Source organism: Mesitornis unicolor, unplaced genomic scaffold (genome assembly GCF_000695765.1).
Source record: "Mesitornis unicolor isolate BGI_N332 unplaced genomic scaffold, ASM69576v1 scaffold43459, whole genome shotgun sequence".
NCBI classification, from domain to species: Eukaryota; Metazoa; Chordata; class Aves; order Mesitornithiformes; family Mesitornithidae; genus Mesitornis; species Mesitornis unicolor.
Genome location: NW_010210114.1, coordinates 411 through 16,420, shown reverse-complemented (window position 1 = coordinate 16,420; position 16,010 = coordinate 411). Strand labels below are relative to the sequence as shown.

Genomic DNA, 16,010 nt, shown 5'->3' with positions numbered 1-16,010 from the left:
GGCAGGGGCTGCGAGGTCTGGTCCCTGCTCACAAGAGGCTCTGCTCGTCCTCCAGGTGCAGACGCGTCTCCTCGAAGAGAAGGGGTTGCGTGGGGCTGCCGGTGCCGCGGCCAGGGAGCGTCTTGGTGAAGTCGGAGGAGCCTGAGTGAGGAGAAGGGGAGGGTCAGCCCCAGCAGCACCAGCTCTGGGGTGAGGCTGAGAGCTCAGACAGGGTGTCTGCCCCAGCTAAAATGCAGGTTCTTCAAGTGCCAGGAGTGGGACATGGGACACACTAAGGGGACATGCTACCTGCCACCAGCCTGGGAGAGGCCAGCAGATGTTCATGGTGCCCACCAGGCAGCAGAGCCCTCACCCAGGAGCCCAGGTGGGGAGGATCGGGGTTTCTGCTGCCCTGCCTGGGGTCCTGACACTGGGGACAGTGGGGACTCTGCAGAGTGCAGGGATGCTGGTACAGGCAGTGCAGGCTGGTTGGTTTGCTGCCTGCTCCTTCCCTGCCCCGGAGACCAGGATCAAACCCATCCCCACTCCTGCCCAGCTGCCCAGGAGGGGTCCTGCTGCCCCACACCACGGCGATGCATGAGAATGAGAAGACGTACCAGCTTACTCCTCTATACCAACAGAGCAGGAATCAGGACCCAGTGCTGCCCAAGACAGGAGGGAGGTGGAAAGAGACATTAGAGAGGTGCTCAGAACAGACTGCAGCTCTACGGAAGAAAACAGGCTGCAACAACAACATTCAAGGTAAGGCCAGTGAAGCATGGTGCACCACGGCCCTCCCCGTCGTGACACCGCACTACAGCAGGGGGTGCCCGCTACCCCCCACGCACGCTCAGTCTCCCAGAAGCCAGCCCAGATGGTTCCCCTCCCTCAGGCAAAGGCAGGAGTGTAGTTTGGGGGCAGGTACAGAAGGTCACTGTCACATAAATGGTACCATGGACTGGCCACAGCCCGGAGAGGAGAAAGATGGGGAAGGACAGAGACAAAAGGGTGAGGGAGGAGAGAGAAAGGGGGTCAAGTTACCTCAGTGTTAAGGCCCCTCGCTCACAGCTCACTGCCCGCTGGAAGGACACCGCAGCCCATGCTCTGGGCAGGTGCATCCCTGTCCCACCCCAAGGCTGCAGCACGCTGCCTCGGCTGGGGACACTGCCCACGGCCTGGGCACAGCCCACAGCCCCCGCAGGCCCCATGGTGCCTCGAACCACAGCCGCAAGCACAGCAGGCCAGCATCGTGCCTCTGACCCCAATGGCATGGCCATTACCTGGCAGGTAGACGTCTACTGGAGGGTTGCTCTCCGACTGTGTCAGGCTCCTGTGCTCACCGCAGCTGCCGTCCTGCAGGACGTCTTCAACAGAGGGTGGGCGGCTACCTAGAACCAGCGAGAGCATAGCCCCTCAGTCCCCAGAGCAGCTCTGCAGGGGCATGTGGCCAGGACAGGTTGAGATCTTTCACGTGAGGAAGCCATGTGAGGAGACAGTCCATGGCATGGACAGCTCTACTTGTGTAGAACTTACAGCCAGGAGATGCTTGGCAAATAAATGTGGGAGATTTGTTGATTTTGCTTCCCTGCTTCCCAGGAGAGACCCTGGCACCTTCCTCTGGTGAAGCACAGCACCTCAGAGATGGATTTCAGGGGCTGGATGTTTCTGAACTCGTGATCCATTCCCCAACCATCCCCGTCTCACCACAGCAGAGCTGGACACCAAAGCGAGCTCTGGTCACCCCCACAGCTGAGTGCACACCTACCCTGCTGCAGAGATGAGGTCTCCTCGATCTCTTCCCCTGCTACGCTCTGCAAGGAAGAACAGCACAGGTTAATTCTGCAGGCTGGAGGCTTTTGCTGCACTCGTCTCCTGCTCTGGCTCTCTCCAGAGCTGCGCTCAGGTCAGGGACTCATTTCTCAGAGGGAGCAAGGGGCCACCCAGCAGTGCTGTGCTGCCATGGGCGAGGATGGAGGAGTTTTACAGGCAATGGCAGCGGGTGCCCTGCAAGACCCAGCTTCCACCCTTGCCCCAAACTCTGCTGAGCGACCCCAGGAAGCTGGGGGAAGGTCAGCTCTGACATGGCTGCAGCAACGTGGCTTTCCAACCCCCCAGCTCCCAAAGACATGTTTGGGGCACAGGGAGCAGCTACGTCCTTCTCTGTGGAGCCCTGTGGGTAATAAATAAACGCAGCCAAGACTGTTGGCTCCGAGGAACTCGTGCTAACGAGCTCATCTTTGCCCTGTCACTGAGGAAGCAATGGCCCTTCATGATGCCACCTCCCATGTCCCCAGAGAAACCCCCCTAGAAGAGCTCTGGCTCAGAGCAGCTCCCAGCAGAGCACACTTACTTCTGGAGAGCTGGTCTCTCTCAGGACCAGCTCAGCCCCACTCACTGCTGGCTGCGAGTCAGAGTCCTCGGAGAGCTTCTCTTCATCCTCCTCATGGATCGGGGACGAGGGAGACCGTAGTGTGCTGCAGCAAGAGAAACTCCATCTGCAGGGAGCTGCAGTGCTGCCAGCACCACAGGCCCTGGCGGATTTGGTGGCAGCAGCTCAAGTTGTCACCACCCCTGCCCTGTCCCTCCACCAGCAGCATAAGCCAACACACATGAGCAGGTTGAGCTAAATTCACCAGGGCCTCTGGTATCAACTACATGGAGAACAGCAGCAGCAGCATTGCTGGGGCAGAGCCAAGCAGTGCAGAACTGCAGCACATTAACACAGCTTGGACAAATCCTGCCTTCGCATGGAAAACAAGAGGCCCAGGTCCCACACTGCTCCGCACACTGTCAGGGGCTCCATTCCCAGAGGGAAATTTGGAATGAAACACAGCGAGGAGTGCCAGGAGCAAACCTGGTCCGACCCCACCTGTGCAGCCCAGCAAGGGACACAAGAAGGGCACCTGCAGTGGGCTGCCCACTCAACGGCATCCACACCTACAACCTCCATCACAGGGCCCATAGAGGCAGCTTGAAACAACTAAAGGATCTCACTCAGCATTTTGTGCTCTGAAATTCAGGTCGCTTCTCTCCCCATTCTTTTGTTCCTGGGGATCTCTATGGAAAGCTGAAATCCAACAAGGTTTGGATGTCAAATGCAAATTGAGGGACTAACTGCAGTGGAAAGAAGACATTTCCATCCAAGTCTGGATGAAACCTTGTTAAAAATCCTTGGGAGATATAAGCTGGTCACCTCAGGTTGAACACACAGGCAGTGTCCCAATTCTCTCACTGGCTTGAGCACCTGCTCTCCTCCTAAAATTGTGAGGTTGCAGTGCTACCAGCGATGGGACTAGCCAGAGCCCTCTCCTGGCTCCCAGTGCACAAGCCCTCAGGGCTTGCAAGAGGAGCGGACCCCTTTGTTCCCCATGCTGACCTATCTGGAGACTTGCTCCGCTTGCCCTTTTGGTGGCTGCTCTCCACGGCTCTGTCCATCCCAACAAGCGGTCGGCTGGCAGGCGGCATGCCATCCACCATGCCAGAGGAGTAGTTGATTTCATCGTACAGAGGAGCTGATGGGATGGAGGGGGAAACAGAGCGAAGGCCATTCAGTGCTTCCAGCAAGGAAATGGGCTCATAGCCTGGAGGGATGTTGTCAGAGCTCTGTGGGCAAGAAAGAGAGGGGCAGGTTAAGAAACCCTCACCAGGCTGGAAGCCCCACTAGGAAGGGGAGGTGTGGCTGCAACCCGGCCTTATACCTCCCACAATCTGCTCCCAGGCAGCCCATCCCCATAGCCACCTCTCCAGAGAGCCTCAGCCTCCTTCCCCTGTAGCAGCCACCCCTTTGGGCTGTAACGCTGCCGATGCTCCAGGAAAATTTCCCAAGCGATGCTTGAGAGCCTGAGCATCTCAGCAAGCCAGGACATGGCTGGGCATCCCCGCACCATACTTTCAAGAGCCAGACAAAGAGGGTGAGAAAGCAGGCTCCTAACAAAGCTGCTACAAAATACATCTGGATTTTTTCTCCTAAAAGTGCCTCTGGTGGTTCAGAGACCCTTCCAGCTCAATAAGCATCCACTTGTGCTTCCAGCTGTGGTACACACAGCTGTTTCACAGCATCACCAGTGTCACTACGAGAGAGTTGAAGGAGGGGAGTACGTGTGCACCAGCTGAGAGCTGGTCCTCAGAGCCTACAGCACTTCCACTTCTCCCATGGACACAGTCCCCTCAGCTGCTAATGCTGGCTCTCTGCACAGTCGCTTCTGCTGAAAGGTAGGAAAGGGATCCCAGAACCACTGACCCTGCAGGTAGGAGGGCAAAACTGCACCAATTGCCATTCCCTCTGTAACTCACTAAGTTGGCAGTCAAAGGGAACCTTGCAAAGCCATTAAACCAACACTGGTTTAACTCCAAAAATTCCCCTGATCATCATGGTCCTGTGGACTTGGAGATAAATGGGGTTTATGCTGCAACCCAGTACGTCACAGGCAGCTGAACCCAGCCTGCTGCAAACAGACTTGCATTAAATGAAGCTGTTTCAGCCCTGCACCCTCAGGGAGGTGATTCTCTGTTGTACCTAAGAGTATGTGCTGCTGCTGAGCCTGGCCGTGAACTGCTGCAGCTTCTTTGTGCCTCATCTCCCAGTCACACAGCTACAGATGGGCCTGTCCAGCAACCTGTTCCAACTCAGCCACTAATTTGGGGTGAGCTGATTGCTGAGCTGACTCACTTGCGGTCACAGAGGGAGTGAGATCTGATGGGGAGGAAAGAATGAGTGGCACCTGGGTTCAATCATCAACCCAGATCCCCTAAGTATTGGTCTTGTGATGATTATGAGCTTACGCTGAAGACCACAGCTGGCAACTGCAAGATAACCAAGTCAGCTGAACAAGGAATTGGTTCAGTTGCTGCCACCTGTAGGCGGTGGGGCCAAAAGCCATCTCCACAAAAACATTTTATTCCAGACAGCAGCTCTGAGGTGCTATTTTGCAGACAGAAAATTCAGGGAGACAAAACCTCCTGTTTCATGTCTGGGACATTTTCTCCTGGCTGTGCAGACCAAAGGCTGCTCATTTTGGTTTGCTGTGGTGAAAGCTCAGGGTCTGCAGCACAGCTCAGAGGCTGGAGGAAGATTCCTCAGCCAATAGCTACAAAACTGTCGCTGCAAGTTACTGAGCTTTCAAACGACCCTAAGAGATACTGCTCTCTCCTGGGACTCTTACCACCACATCACCCCTAGAGCCCACTGCTCCTGCCAGAGGACCGCCAGTCGCTGTAGGAGGCTCACAGAGAGCCAAGGTCATGCCAAGCTTGCAACAGCCTCATTACCTGAACCCAGCCTTGGGTTTTCTCCAGACCTGCCAAGCACAGCAAGCCACATTCCTCATGAGACTGAGCATCCAGGCTGGCCTGAGCAAAAGAAAACTGCAGCCTCCTTTATACCGATGACAGCCATAGCTGCATTTGATGGGGGTGGCACAAACAGTCCCTTTCTGGCCTGGGGGACTCCCTCACCCTTCCCCTTCCCAGCTCCTGGTCCCCCCCCATTGTTATTCATGCTGCCCCCAGCACGGCATTCCAGTTACACACTCACACCAACTTGGAGAGCTCTCAACAAAACAAGCTCTATCCTTCCCGTTTCTGTAAAAGCAGAACGGCTCACTGCAGCATGTTCCTGAATGCAAGGCATGATCTAACCGTGCTTATTTGTCTACCTCTACATCCCAGCACCAGAGTGGAAACCACAACATGTGGCCACAGCAAACTGCCAAGGGGATGAGACAAGTGCAAGGAAGCTTTTGGGTGAGCCAAGGGGACAGCAGCTTGCCCACAGTCCTATAAAGCTACAAAAATGTCTTGGCCAGGAACTTTAAAGCAGCCAGGCTCAGAACCAGGGGACAGTCCCCGAGACAGAGTCAAGCTGCTTCCATATTGCTTATTCCTCCTCACGCAAACCAGGGAGGTCAGTGATCATCCATGCAGGGTGTAAGCGTCCCACCACTAACACGGAGGCAGCACATGGAGTGTCACAGCCTGTGCAGGGGCACAAGACAAACCCAGTGTGTTAGCAAGCCCTCGTGTGTGTAACACATCCACATGCTAGGGGCACTGCTGGCAAAGAATTGCCATAAGAGCAAATACAACCAAGGCCACTTACTGTTTCCCTTCTAGATTTCCTGCTGGGCAGGGAGACAGTGTTCACTTTAAGGGGTTTAAAGAGACACTGTCAAGAGAAAACCGTGTTTTAAAGAAGTTGTTTCTTGAGGTTAGTGACACAAAGAGACACACAGCATCTCCTCACCTCACTCCAGGTGACAGCACCTGCTTCCCTCTACACACCACGCTCTGCTTCACAACAACTCTTGGGGTTTTTCCCCTGTCCTACTGCTTAGCCCCAGTTGAAGGTAGCAGGGCTACAATGCTACAGAGGACAGAGGGATAAAACCATGTTTTTTCTGTGACACTCTCCTTCTGTTCCCATGAAAGCCTGTGAGATTATCAAGATGCAGATCTCCACCAGGGCCAGCTGTGCAACAGCACTGGTCAGGCAATGAGCTGCTGTCCTCACCGCACCGGCGAGGTGTGGCCTGGCCCTGAGGCCACCAGCACCACACTTTCCACCCCATACTCACTCAGCTGCCTGCCAAGACCATGGTCACTCAGGGAGGCTGGCACAGAGGCCTTTCTGCTACCATGCTGGGAACCCCAGTGCCAAGGGCATTTCATCAGAGCGTGCTGCCATACAGATGTGCATTCAAGTCAAACTGTAACGACCCACCACTTTCCCAGCTCCCACTCTGCCATGCCCAGAGTCTGCCACTTTTCTGCTGTGACAGACCCTCAGAAACCTTCTCAGACTGAGGTTTCTGTGCATTTGTTTCCTCCAAAAGACAGGAGGCCACTTGGCTAAAAAGAGTTGTGTTACTAAGCCACAAGAGCAGAGGTCCTGGCTTTCTAGCAGGGTTGAGAAGAGAGGCTGCACTGCCCAGAAAAACCTTGCTCTAAGGCCTGAGTGCACCTCCTGAGGTTCGAGGGACGCTGGCCATCAGGCTGAGCAACTGCTGTGTGCACAAGAGACCAGCACCCAGGCTTCACACACAGTGCTGCGAGGTACTTACAGAGTGCTCGTCATGGTCAACGCTCTGTGCCAAGACAGGGCTGAACGACACCGGCGACAGAGCCCCTGGCTTCTTCCTCACAGCCCGGATTTGCAGCAGGGCACGGAAGGCTAGGAGAGAACAGCAGGCAGTGACCAGGCTGTGCCAGACACATACCAGAGCTCCTCAGCTCACCGCAGACACACCAGGCATGGGAGAGCTCCTCGTGTGCATGGGGAGCAGGAACATGGAGTACATCAAAGCCAATGCGCTATGGTCTGCTTTCTAGTTGACTGGTCTGTACTGCTGGCCAAAAAAGTCAGGGTACATGTAGCCTTTGCAGAGAACAGGCACTGCCTGCCCTGCTAGAGTCATGTACAGAGGTGCCTAATACTGTACAACACAGTAAGAAAAACATAAGCTTGGCCTTGGGCAGTGCACTGCAAGCTACAGGATGGAGAGAACCTCATGTCAAACCACTTTGGGTTCATTCAGACCCCATAAGTCTCAGCACTGGGGTCCAGCTGGCGCTGGAAGCATCACTCCTGCCATCGGCTGCTCACTCATGCGCCAGCACTATGGTGGAGAGAGGCTCTGCGACAGCTGGGAGCCCAGCCAGAGGGTTGGTGGCTGAACTCCTGTCTCTAGTGCAGCGATCCCTTGGTCCTCCCACCACAACAGCTTTGATCTCCACACCCTGCTCACAGTCCCATTTTCTATCTGCAGATCTTTAGTACTGTTAGTTCCTCAGTGCCAGTGGTGCATATGAATGAGCCAGACATTTGTTCTGATGCAGCTGTAACAACTTGCTTATACATAAGGAAAAGCACAGGCATTTCTTCTTGCACCCAGCTGCTTGCAGTATCAGCCTAAAAAGCCAGAGGTGCAAATCTACCCTCGTTGCCTCTGCACTGCCCAGAAGCAGATTCCCAGGAATTCTAACATTGGGGCACTTTCCAAACAGATATAACCTACTCTGCTGCAGCACGCAGATGAAATAATGCTGTTCCTGTGTTTTAAGTTGTGCTACTTATAGTCAAAGCTGTCTGGTGCTTCCTCTGATAAGATCTTGCTTTTGGCTACTGCATCTTTGCCAAGTTAGAACTGTTTAGACTTAATTTCTCAGGCCAAACATCTGTCTTAGGCTCTTCTTTCTTTTCCTGAGAAGGATCAATTAGAAACAATCAAATACCTCCAAGACCAAGCACAAGGTAAAACACATGATCTGTCTATTCCAGCACACAGTCATTTTCTCAAGAGACTCCTATGCCCCTGTGCATTTGAGAAAAGACAGAATTTAGCAAGTGCTGCCTGAGTGTCAGAACGGGCATTTCATTTTTTCTGCCTTTTGGGAACAGCACAGTGGCTCTGCTCAGAGCACCTGCACCTCCAGATCCATTCCAGGGAGAGGGCAAGGGGCCAAGGAGGCACTGGACAAAGAGCCATTCTCCCATGTGCTCCCCTTCTTCCCTGTTCGAGGACAGTTATTTTAGGAATCTCCAGATGCCAGTGAGAGCAGCAGCATGTTTGATGCTGAACATTTGCGTGGGGTATACAAAATACATGCTGCCTCTCAGAGCTCGTACTGAGTTAACAGGAGCCCAGGAGGGAGAACGACGCCCTTGTTGCCTGGGCACATACTCACGCAGCCTGCAGATGGGGCAGTTGTTGGCCTGGTAGCGCAGGGTGTCAGCACAGGAATTGCACAGACAGAGGTGTCTGCAGGGCAGAATGAGGGTGTCACGGAGGTCCGACAGGCAAACCACACACTCGTTGCTGTTGTCACTGTTCTCGTCATCTGAAGGCTGCATCAAGAGGCAAGACATTGGCATTTGAATGGAAACAGCCATGTTGAACTGCCAAGGGACCCAAAAGCCTGTGAGAGAGCTGGCATTCTCTACCTGCAGCTCTCAGCAAGGGTTTCTCAAGGAGAGCAAGCGCCAGCCCACAGAGCCCTTCCTCTCCTTCCTCTTGGGGCTCTGCTCTGAGCTCACTAAAGGCCAGAGACCAGGGCACTGTGCTGTGAATTTGGGCTGTGGCTGTCCCTGCCCAGAGCTGGGCTGCGTGCAGAGGGGAGCCCCTTTGGGGCAGGGATCCCCTTGGCTGAGGGGAACCAAGAACAAGCTCCTGCCTGTCAGCATGGCAGTGGGCTCTTTGGCAGCCCAGCCTTTCTGCCCCGCATCCACAGAAAGTGAGCAGCCTCAAAAGGAGCTGCTCGCTGACTGTGGCAGGCAGCAGGTCAGGTTGCTGTCGGGCTGGACAGGTGTCTTGTCCAGTTTTCACAGCTCTTCTCAACAAGTGATGGAGAGAGTGGTTGTCCTGCCACAGCATCTTCACCAGTCTCCTGTGCTGGCACAAGCTCCGATACAGCTGTGGGAGAACCAGCCTGGCATGCTCAGTTATCTTGGTAAAAACATCAGTGTGAACCCATTCAACATGAATGTGCATCATACGAGTCTTTCCGTCACTCAAAGCCCCAAAAATTGGATTAGGCCCAGTGACCAAGCTGCTGCTGGGAGGAGAAACCCAGAAGAGCTCTCTTCACTGACACCCAAGAACTCCACAGTCTCCCCACTGATGCCGCAGAAGTTATGCCAGAACCCACCAAAGGTGCATCTGCTGCTGCTGCCACATCCACATCCAGCCTGCTGACTTTTTTTTGACAAAAAGCCTGTCTGCCACATCACATGCACTTCTCATCTATTTTGGGAGGTAGGGAGGGCAGGATTTTTTGCCTTCTCATTCATATGGTTTGCTAAGTATACCAGGAAGAACAAAAATGGCCCCAGGCCACTTGTCTGATGGGCCACAAATGTGTGATTGCTGGATCAAAAGAACCATCACAAGACCCTGGAGGACCCAAACAGAAGCCTTCAATCCTCTTAAACAGAACCCATGCAAGAAAAATCTTTGAAAAGACTTCTCCCCCCTGCCTCTTCAGGTGTTACCTGTGGGCACAGGCAGACAGAGATCACAGGATGCTCTGGACAGGACACTGCATTGCTTGCAGAGGAAACCCTGCCTGTCTCACTCTGTGGCTACTCCTCTATGTGCAAAGCACACACTACACATACCAGAGCGATCTGATCCTGAGGCCAGCACTTGGTACACTCTGCAGCCCAGGTGGCAGCAAAGGGCAACTCTACATAAGGCTAAAGCAAGCATAGAGCAGTCACGTCATCTGCATGGGGCTGTGCAGCAAGCTGGGATTCAGCAGAAACTCCTGCCTGAAGATGGGCAGTGTTTGTGGTTACAGCATTTGCACATATACTCTCAGTGATGCTGTGCTCCTTCCTGCTGTGGAATGCAGGCTGCTCTATGGACACTGGCAAGCCCTAGAGAGCTCAGCTTCCTGCAATGCTAAGGGAACATGCAGTCCCCACATTAAAAAAAACCAAAACACCACAAAACAGATTAAAATACCCTCCCCCTTCCAAACTAAAAAACCCCAACGAACAGGAGATTAAGGATGAAGGAGCCACAGGACCAAAGCACAGACACACCAGGCAGGACTACCTTGACTGCAGAGATGGTGTGGGCACCAGAGGGAAGTTTTCAGAGATGTCCGGAAGGCAGCACCCATTTACAATCAACAGGAAAAAAAAAATACTCTTGGCTCTGCAAACTGGGAAGCACCTGGACTAGGCAGCAGCCTCAGGGCAACAAGAGCAGCAGCTGGCACCAGCCCACTGTCTCTACAAGCCCTAAAGATCAGCACTCTGCCCCATGGGGCACTGATGTCCTCCTCTCCCAGCAATTCCAGTCCCTGGGAATATCCTCAAGAGCCTCATGCTATCTAAAATTATCTCAGCACAACTTCACTGCTAGTTTGGGCCTTACAACAGCAAGGACCTGCCATCCTTGGGCTTCTTCAGTGCCTGCACACAAACCTGACAGTCATTCTGGGAAGCATCTCCACATAATTAAGCTCAAAAGCAGGAGATGCAGTCTGGAAACCCCCAGCTCAGGGAGCAGGAGCCTCCTGTGCACCCTTACCTTAGTCTCCTGGTTGTTTTTGTTCTCAATGCCGTAGATCTCCTGAAGCAGGTAGCTCACCCGGTCAACCTAGGGAAGAAGACAACACTTGGAGTGCCTGCTGCTCTGTCATTGCTGCTTCATGATCACCTCCCCTCCGTCCCTGCGTCAAAACGTCTATGTTACATCCACGGCAACTGGCTCTCCTAGAGCCACATGAAAAAATTAAGAGAAACAAATATTGCAAGGGACAGGTAGAAGAATGAGCCTCTCCTTGCTCAAAAAATGGTGTCCATCCTGTCTGGTCTGAGCAGGGAGCCCAACTGGCCACTTTTGTCACTATCAAAATTATCTCAAAAAGAAAAGTACTCTGCTTGTCTCAGAGATCAAGAGGGAGTGTGCACCCACAGCTCAAATAAGTCAGAGGCAATCAGTCTTCCACAGCCCTCTGCTTTCATGAAGCACAGCTTAATTTTAACCAAGATAAACTTCCACCCATCTTTGTAACCTCAGGAGAGGTGCTGTGCCAACAGCTCATTACTGGCACATCAATGGCTGCACATCAGTTCCCTGTTCATCGCCTGGCAGTGTAAGGTCAAGCCAGTGAAGACAAACCACCTCCCTTAGCATGAGAAGCACTGGAGGGACATTAGTGCAGAGTCATTTATTGCCACCTCCAGGCCCTTGGTGGCATCTCTGAATTATGGTGTGTGGTGGCAGAAAGTGCTCTAGGCGCAGTGGAACTGCTCACAGCCCCACACCTGGGAGCTGTGTCTTTATGCAAACACTGGTAGGTGCCTGTAAACTCCCCCGAGCAGCTGGATTAAAGCAGTGAGGCCAGAAAGGTTGATGGTTCAAGTCCCAGCGAGGCAAGCCTCCTCTGCACTGTGGGGTGTTCTCCCCTCTTCTTTCGCTTAGCCGGCAAATACAGCACAAGACTCTTACAGCTGTGAGGAGCAGCCTCTACAGGGATGCACAGATACCAGTCCCACAAGATTTGCTGCTACACAGCAGCTTCACCAGAGCATGGCATGTTCCTCTGCACAAAACCCTGCGACAGGTAAAACGGTGAAGCGGTTGCAAGGTATCAAACTGACACATCTCACAAATAGGGGAAGGAAACGCTTTCCTGCCATCTCCAGTAACTGTCCAGTTGACACCATGCAGTGAAGCCAAGCCACCAGGAACCCAGTGCTGCAACAGCTCTTCAGTCCCAGGGCTTTTGGCATTTCCATTGGCCTCTCTCCTCTCCTTTTGTCAAGCCAGGTGCTCAGAAGAGCAATGGCTTTGCCACGGGATTTCAGTCCTGCAGAAGACATTGCATGCCAAGACAGCTAGCTATATCCAGCCCATTCGCTAGTTCAGAAGTGCTCTGAGCTGGGACGCAGCGGCTTTAAACTAATTCCAGAGTTGCCCTGTCCAACTCAGCGTGCGGCTCACAGACAATCTGTTCTGGGCCTGCATTTCATGGCAATGAGGTCAGCGGTTGGACTGCCGAGCAAAATCCTCTGCAGTGGCTCACAACTCACCCAGGAAGTTTGGGAACAATTATGTGGGAGATGTTCTTTTGTAACTTGACATTTCAGAGTTTTGTTACAGCATTCTGACTCCTCAGATGATCGTGATGGGTGACAGTGAGTGCAGAAGTGGTCACCTCAAAGCACAGAAGAGGTCAGGAAGGGAAAGACCAGCGTCTCTGCAGGAGTCCGAGTTCCTTTTACTGCTTGCCTCTAAAAGCCCCAAAAAGCTCATGCCCCAGCAGAAGAAAGGTAAGCAATGCAACATGCAACTAGAACTATCTCTAGGTTTTAAAAAAGAGTAGGAGTAAATAAGAAGTAGGTAACTGTACACAATGCAGTCCTTCACCTTCATGCTTCTCCAACCCATCCTGCACCATGTCACCCTTCCAAAGGCTTCTGTTGCTATATACAGCCTCAGCTGACACACACAGGAGCCACTGGCCAAGCTCAGGTCACGTTTTTCTGCTGATCCATCTGTTTGTATTCATCCACGCTGAATTTGGTACAGCCTTAAACAGGTTGGTACATACATTATAACTGATCTCAGCTGAGAAAACAAAGAAGTTCAGCTCATTAACTGCTGCGTGCTGCTGCATCCTGCTCCAAGGAGCTTTAGAGGTCAATGCACACAAAAAGTACCTGGCAATCCTGCCAATGCAAGGAGGAGAAGGCAAAGGAAAAGCAGCGATGGGGAAGAATGTACAGTGTTATGCAGATTGCTTATTCCAGACGTATACTCTATACCTCTGCTCTATACTCTTATGGGCACAGATGTTCTCAGCTTCAGTGGTACTGTGTGTTCTTCTAGCAAGAGCTTCCTTCTATTTTAAAAGCCATGAGAGAGAACATATAAGCATACATCTTATGAACTGCCAATAAAAAAAAGTACCCACAACCAAACACTGAGTGGGAAGGTTACACTCTCTGCCAGTAAAGACAGACAAGCGCACACCAGTTCACTGCAGGAGTCAGCTAACCATAGTGTGGTGGGGTGGAAACTCCCCTGGAGAGCACTTCCAGCAAGACAGCCTTCCATTTGGGGAGTCCAGAGTGCTAAATGGAGAATGGTACACACTGTGTTAGTGTGCACAGTAACCCAACACTGACTCAGAATGCTCACAGCCATGTAAGAGCTGTTAAAAAAAACAAATCCCTCCCAAAACCCACAAGCAAGATAAATGAGAGGCTTTTTATCAGCTCATGAATGCTCTTCTCCAACTAGAAGAATATGTGAAAAAGAGGCACCACTGGCATCACACTGCTCTGCTCCCTCACCACAGCTTACAAGCTCTCCCTTCAGAGGCACAGCTCTTCTGGACGTTCCCACTACAAACCTGCCTTCTTATGCTCTATAGACTCCTTTCCAGTACAGACTCTGTCTGTCTCTATTAAAAATACTTGTGGGACCCAGACTGATCAGCTACCCAGGAGATCATGCTGCAAAGCAGCCACATTGAGCACCAAGGGAGGGAGGGGAGCACAGGTCTGTGGGACACACAGGGCTCACAGTGGCAACTCACTCACTGCTAGCACCAAGATAAAGCTCTGTCAGCACAGGCTAATACTGCTGTTACTGGGCATGAGCAAGTCTGAATGACAGGCCGTGAGTCTCCGCACAGCATTGGCAAGGCAGACAGTGAATTACCAAATGCAATCTGGTGTGATTAACTGATACTGTTTAGTGTCTCTTTTCTGACCTGGGGACTGCAAGGAACATCCTCAAGCAAAAAATGTCTAATCAAGGCACTTAATGACCTTCTTGGTAGTAAAAGGCTTTTTAATTCAGGTCAGAAAACCCCAGACATCGATCACAAGCAGCTGAAGTAAACACATTTAAAGCAGAAACACAGCACATATCTAAAGATGAAGAGACTGACTATCAAAATCTTATCTCTCTCCCCCAGACATTTCAAGCTGATCCTTGCAGTGGGATGACTAGTAGATTTCAGAAGCTGAAATTCTTGGTAATCTTAACAGTTTGTAGTTGCTTATGCATTTCTCTCTATACAAGATTGGATGCATTTTCTATCTTGGTAAGGCAGCTTTGCACATCACACCACACTGTCTGGGCTAAAAAAGGGCTACAGATCCCTAACATTTCCCTGTTTGCCAATCTCCCTTCTCCCCTTTCCCTCATAACGTGTGCAGTCTGGTACATACACCACAGCTTCAAAGCAAGGCCATTTCTGTGTCTGCTCAAGTCCCAGGGTACTCACAAGGGACAGGCAAGATGAGCCAAAAAGTCTCAGTCCCTGGGACTACTCCAAAGATACCATGGGTACAGCAATGAAGCTTGTGCAGGGAGGAGATGATCCCCTCATATCTTAACACACACATGTGTGTGCACACAAAGGTACAGTTTTCAGCCTCCAGATAGGACATGAGGAGTCTGCAAAAATATCCTTCCACAGCACAAAACATCACACACAGCCTAAGGAGATCAGGTAGTGTCAGTGAAGACATGTGCTTCACACTAATTACTCATACAGCACTTCAGCTCACTCATGTAAACCCAATTTCCTTGCATCTATATAGCCATGGAAGCATCAGTGCTGTGGTATGTTTACTTATGTTACAGTGCTTTGCCGGTTTCATATTCAAGTGCCAAATGCCAGCAAGGGAAGACTGGATCATAGTGCCTGCCTCACAGAGAAGCAGAGACCTGCACCGTGGTTCTGCCAGTCCCACAAGGCCATAATTGTTCCCCCAACACACATCTGGACGTGCAACAACCAACACAACCTTAAGCCGCAGCTCACTGCCTTTGCTTATGTTAGATCTCAGGCTCCCAGTTAGCTTCTGATGTGGGACATCAGCAAATGTCTTTTATCAAGCAGTATACAGGAAACAGGTACTTACGATCTGCTTCTGTTTTAATGGCTTCACAGAGAAACTGCCATCAACATGCTAGAAGGAAAAAAAGGAAATACATTAAATAGCTGAAGTGTACGAATTTAGAGTAAAACAGATCCATGATCAGAGTTGGTGTCTGCTAGCTAAGGGGAAGATGGTATGTGCATAACCAGGACAGCTCGAGTGGCAATCATTCCCAGCAGAGTCAGTGGAACAGGGTATCGCAGTGCTCCTTGTCTGCTCCAGTGCAGAACAAGTTGAACTTGGCTTAAGTTAAACCTGTCTGAATCGGATGGGAGCATACACAAAAATCCATGGGTACACTGCATGCTTTCAGGCTGCAAGCAGTCCAACTGGGTGCAAAGCAAGTCCAGCAAGACTTGGCAGGGAATATTTGTTAACACCCTAAACAACATCCAGTTACAGAGCGACTCTCACAATCAGAGCCCCCAGAGAGCAGAAGGCTGGCATGAGGCTGAGAACAGGGCTCCTCCACTGGATGGAGTCAGAAATATGTCACACATGTTCCACACTGCCATCTTCAGAGCTGCTGTGACTGCTTCCAGCCTTTCATTGGCTCAGTGGTAGCAAGCAAGGCTGGAACAATTCAGTATTCACCTGGTGTCAGAACTAGTGATAGGAATTG

The 16,010-nt window shown here is 51.9% G+C and overlaps 1 protein-coding gene across 1 annotated transcript; it reads right to left on the bottom strand.

Moving 5' to 3' along the window:
- Positions 1-6: 6 nt before the first annotated feature.
- MGRN1 (mahogunin ring finger 1, E3 ubiquitin protein ligase) lies at positions 7-15,418 on the bottom strand (the record flags this gene model as incomplete). Its single annotated transcript, XM_010193081.1, has 10 exons — positions 7-141; positions 597-641; positions 1,260-1,367; positions 1,745-1,790; positions 2,330-2,453; positions 3,356-3,582; positions 7,038-7,147; positions 8,662-8,821; positions 11,013-11,081; positions 15,371-15,418. Coding segments are annotated over 9 exons (933 nt in total), but the record flags the coding sequence as incomplete, so codon positions are not given.
- Positions 15,419-16,010: the final 592 nt, after the last annotated feature.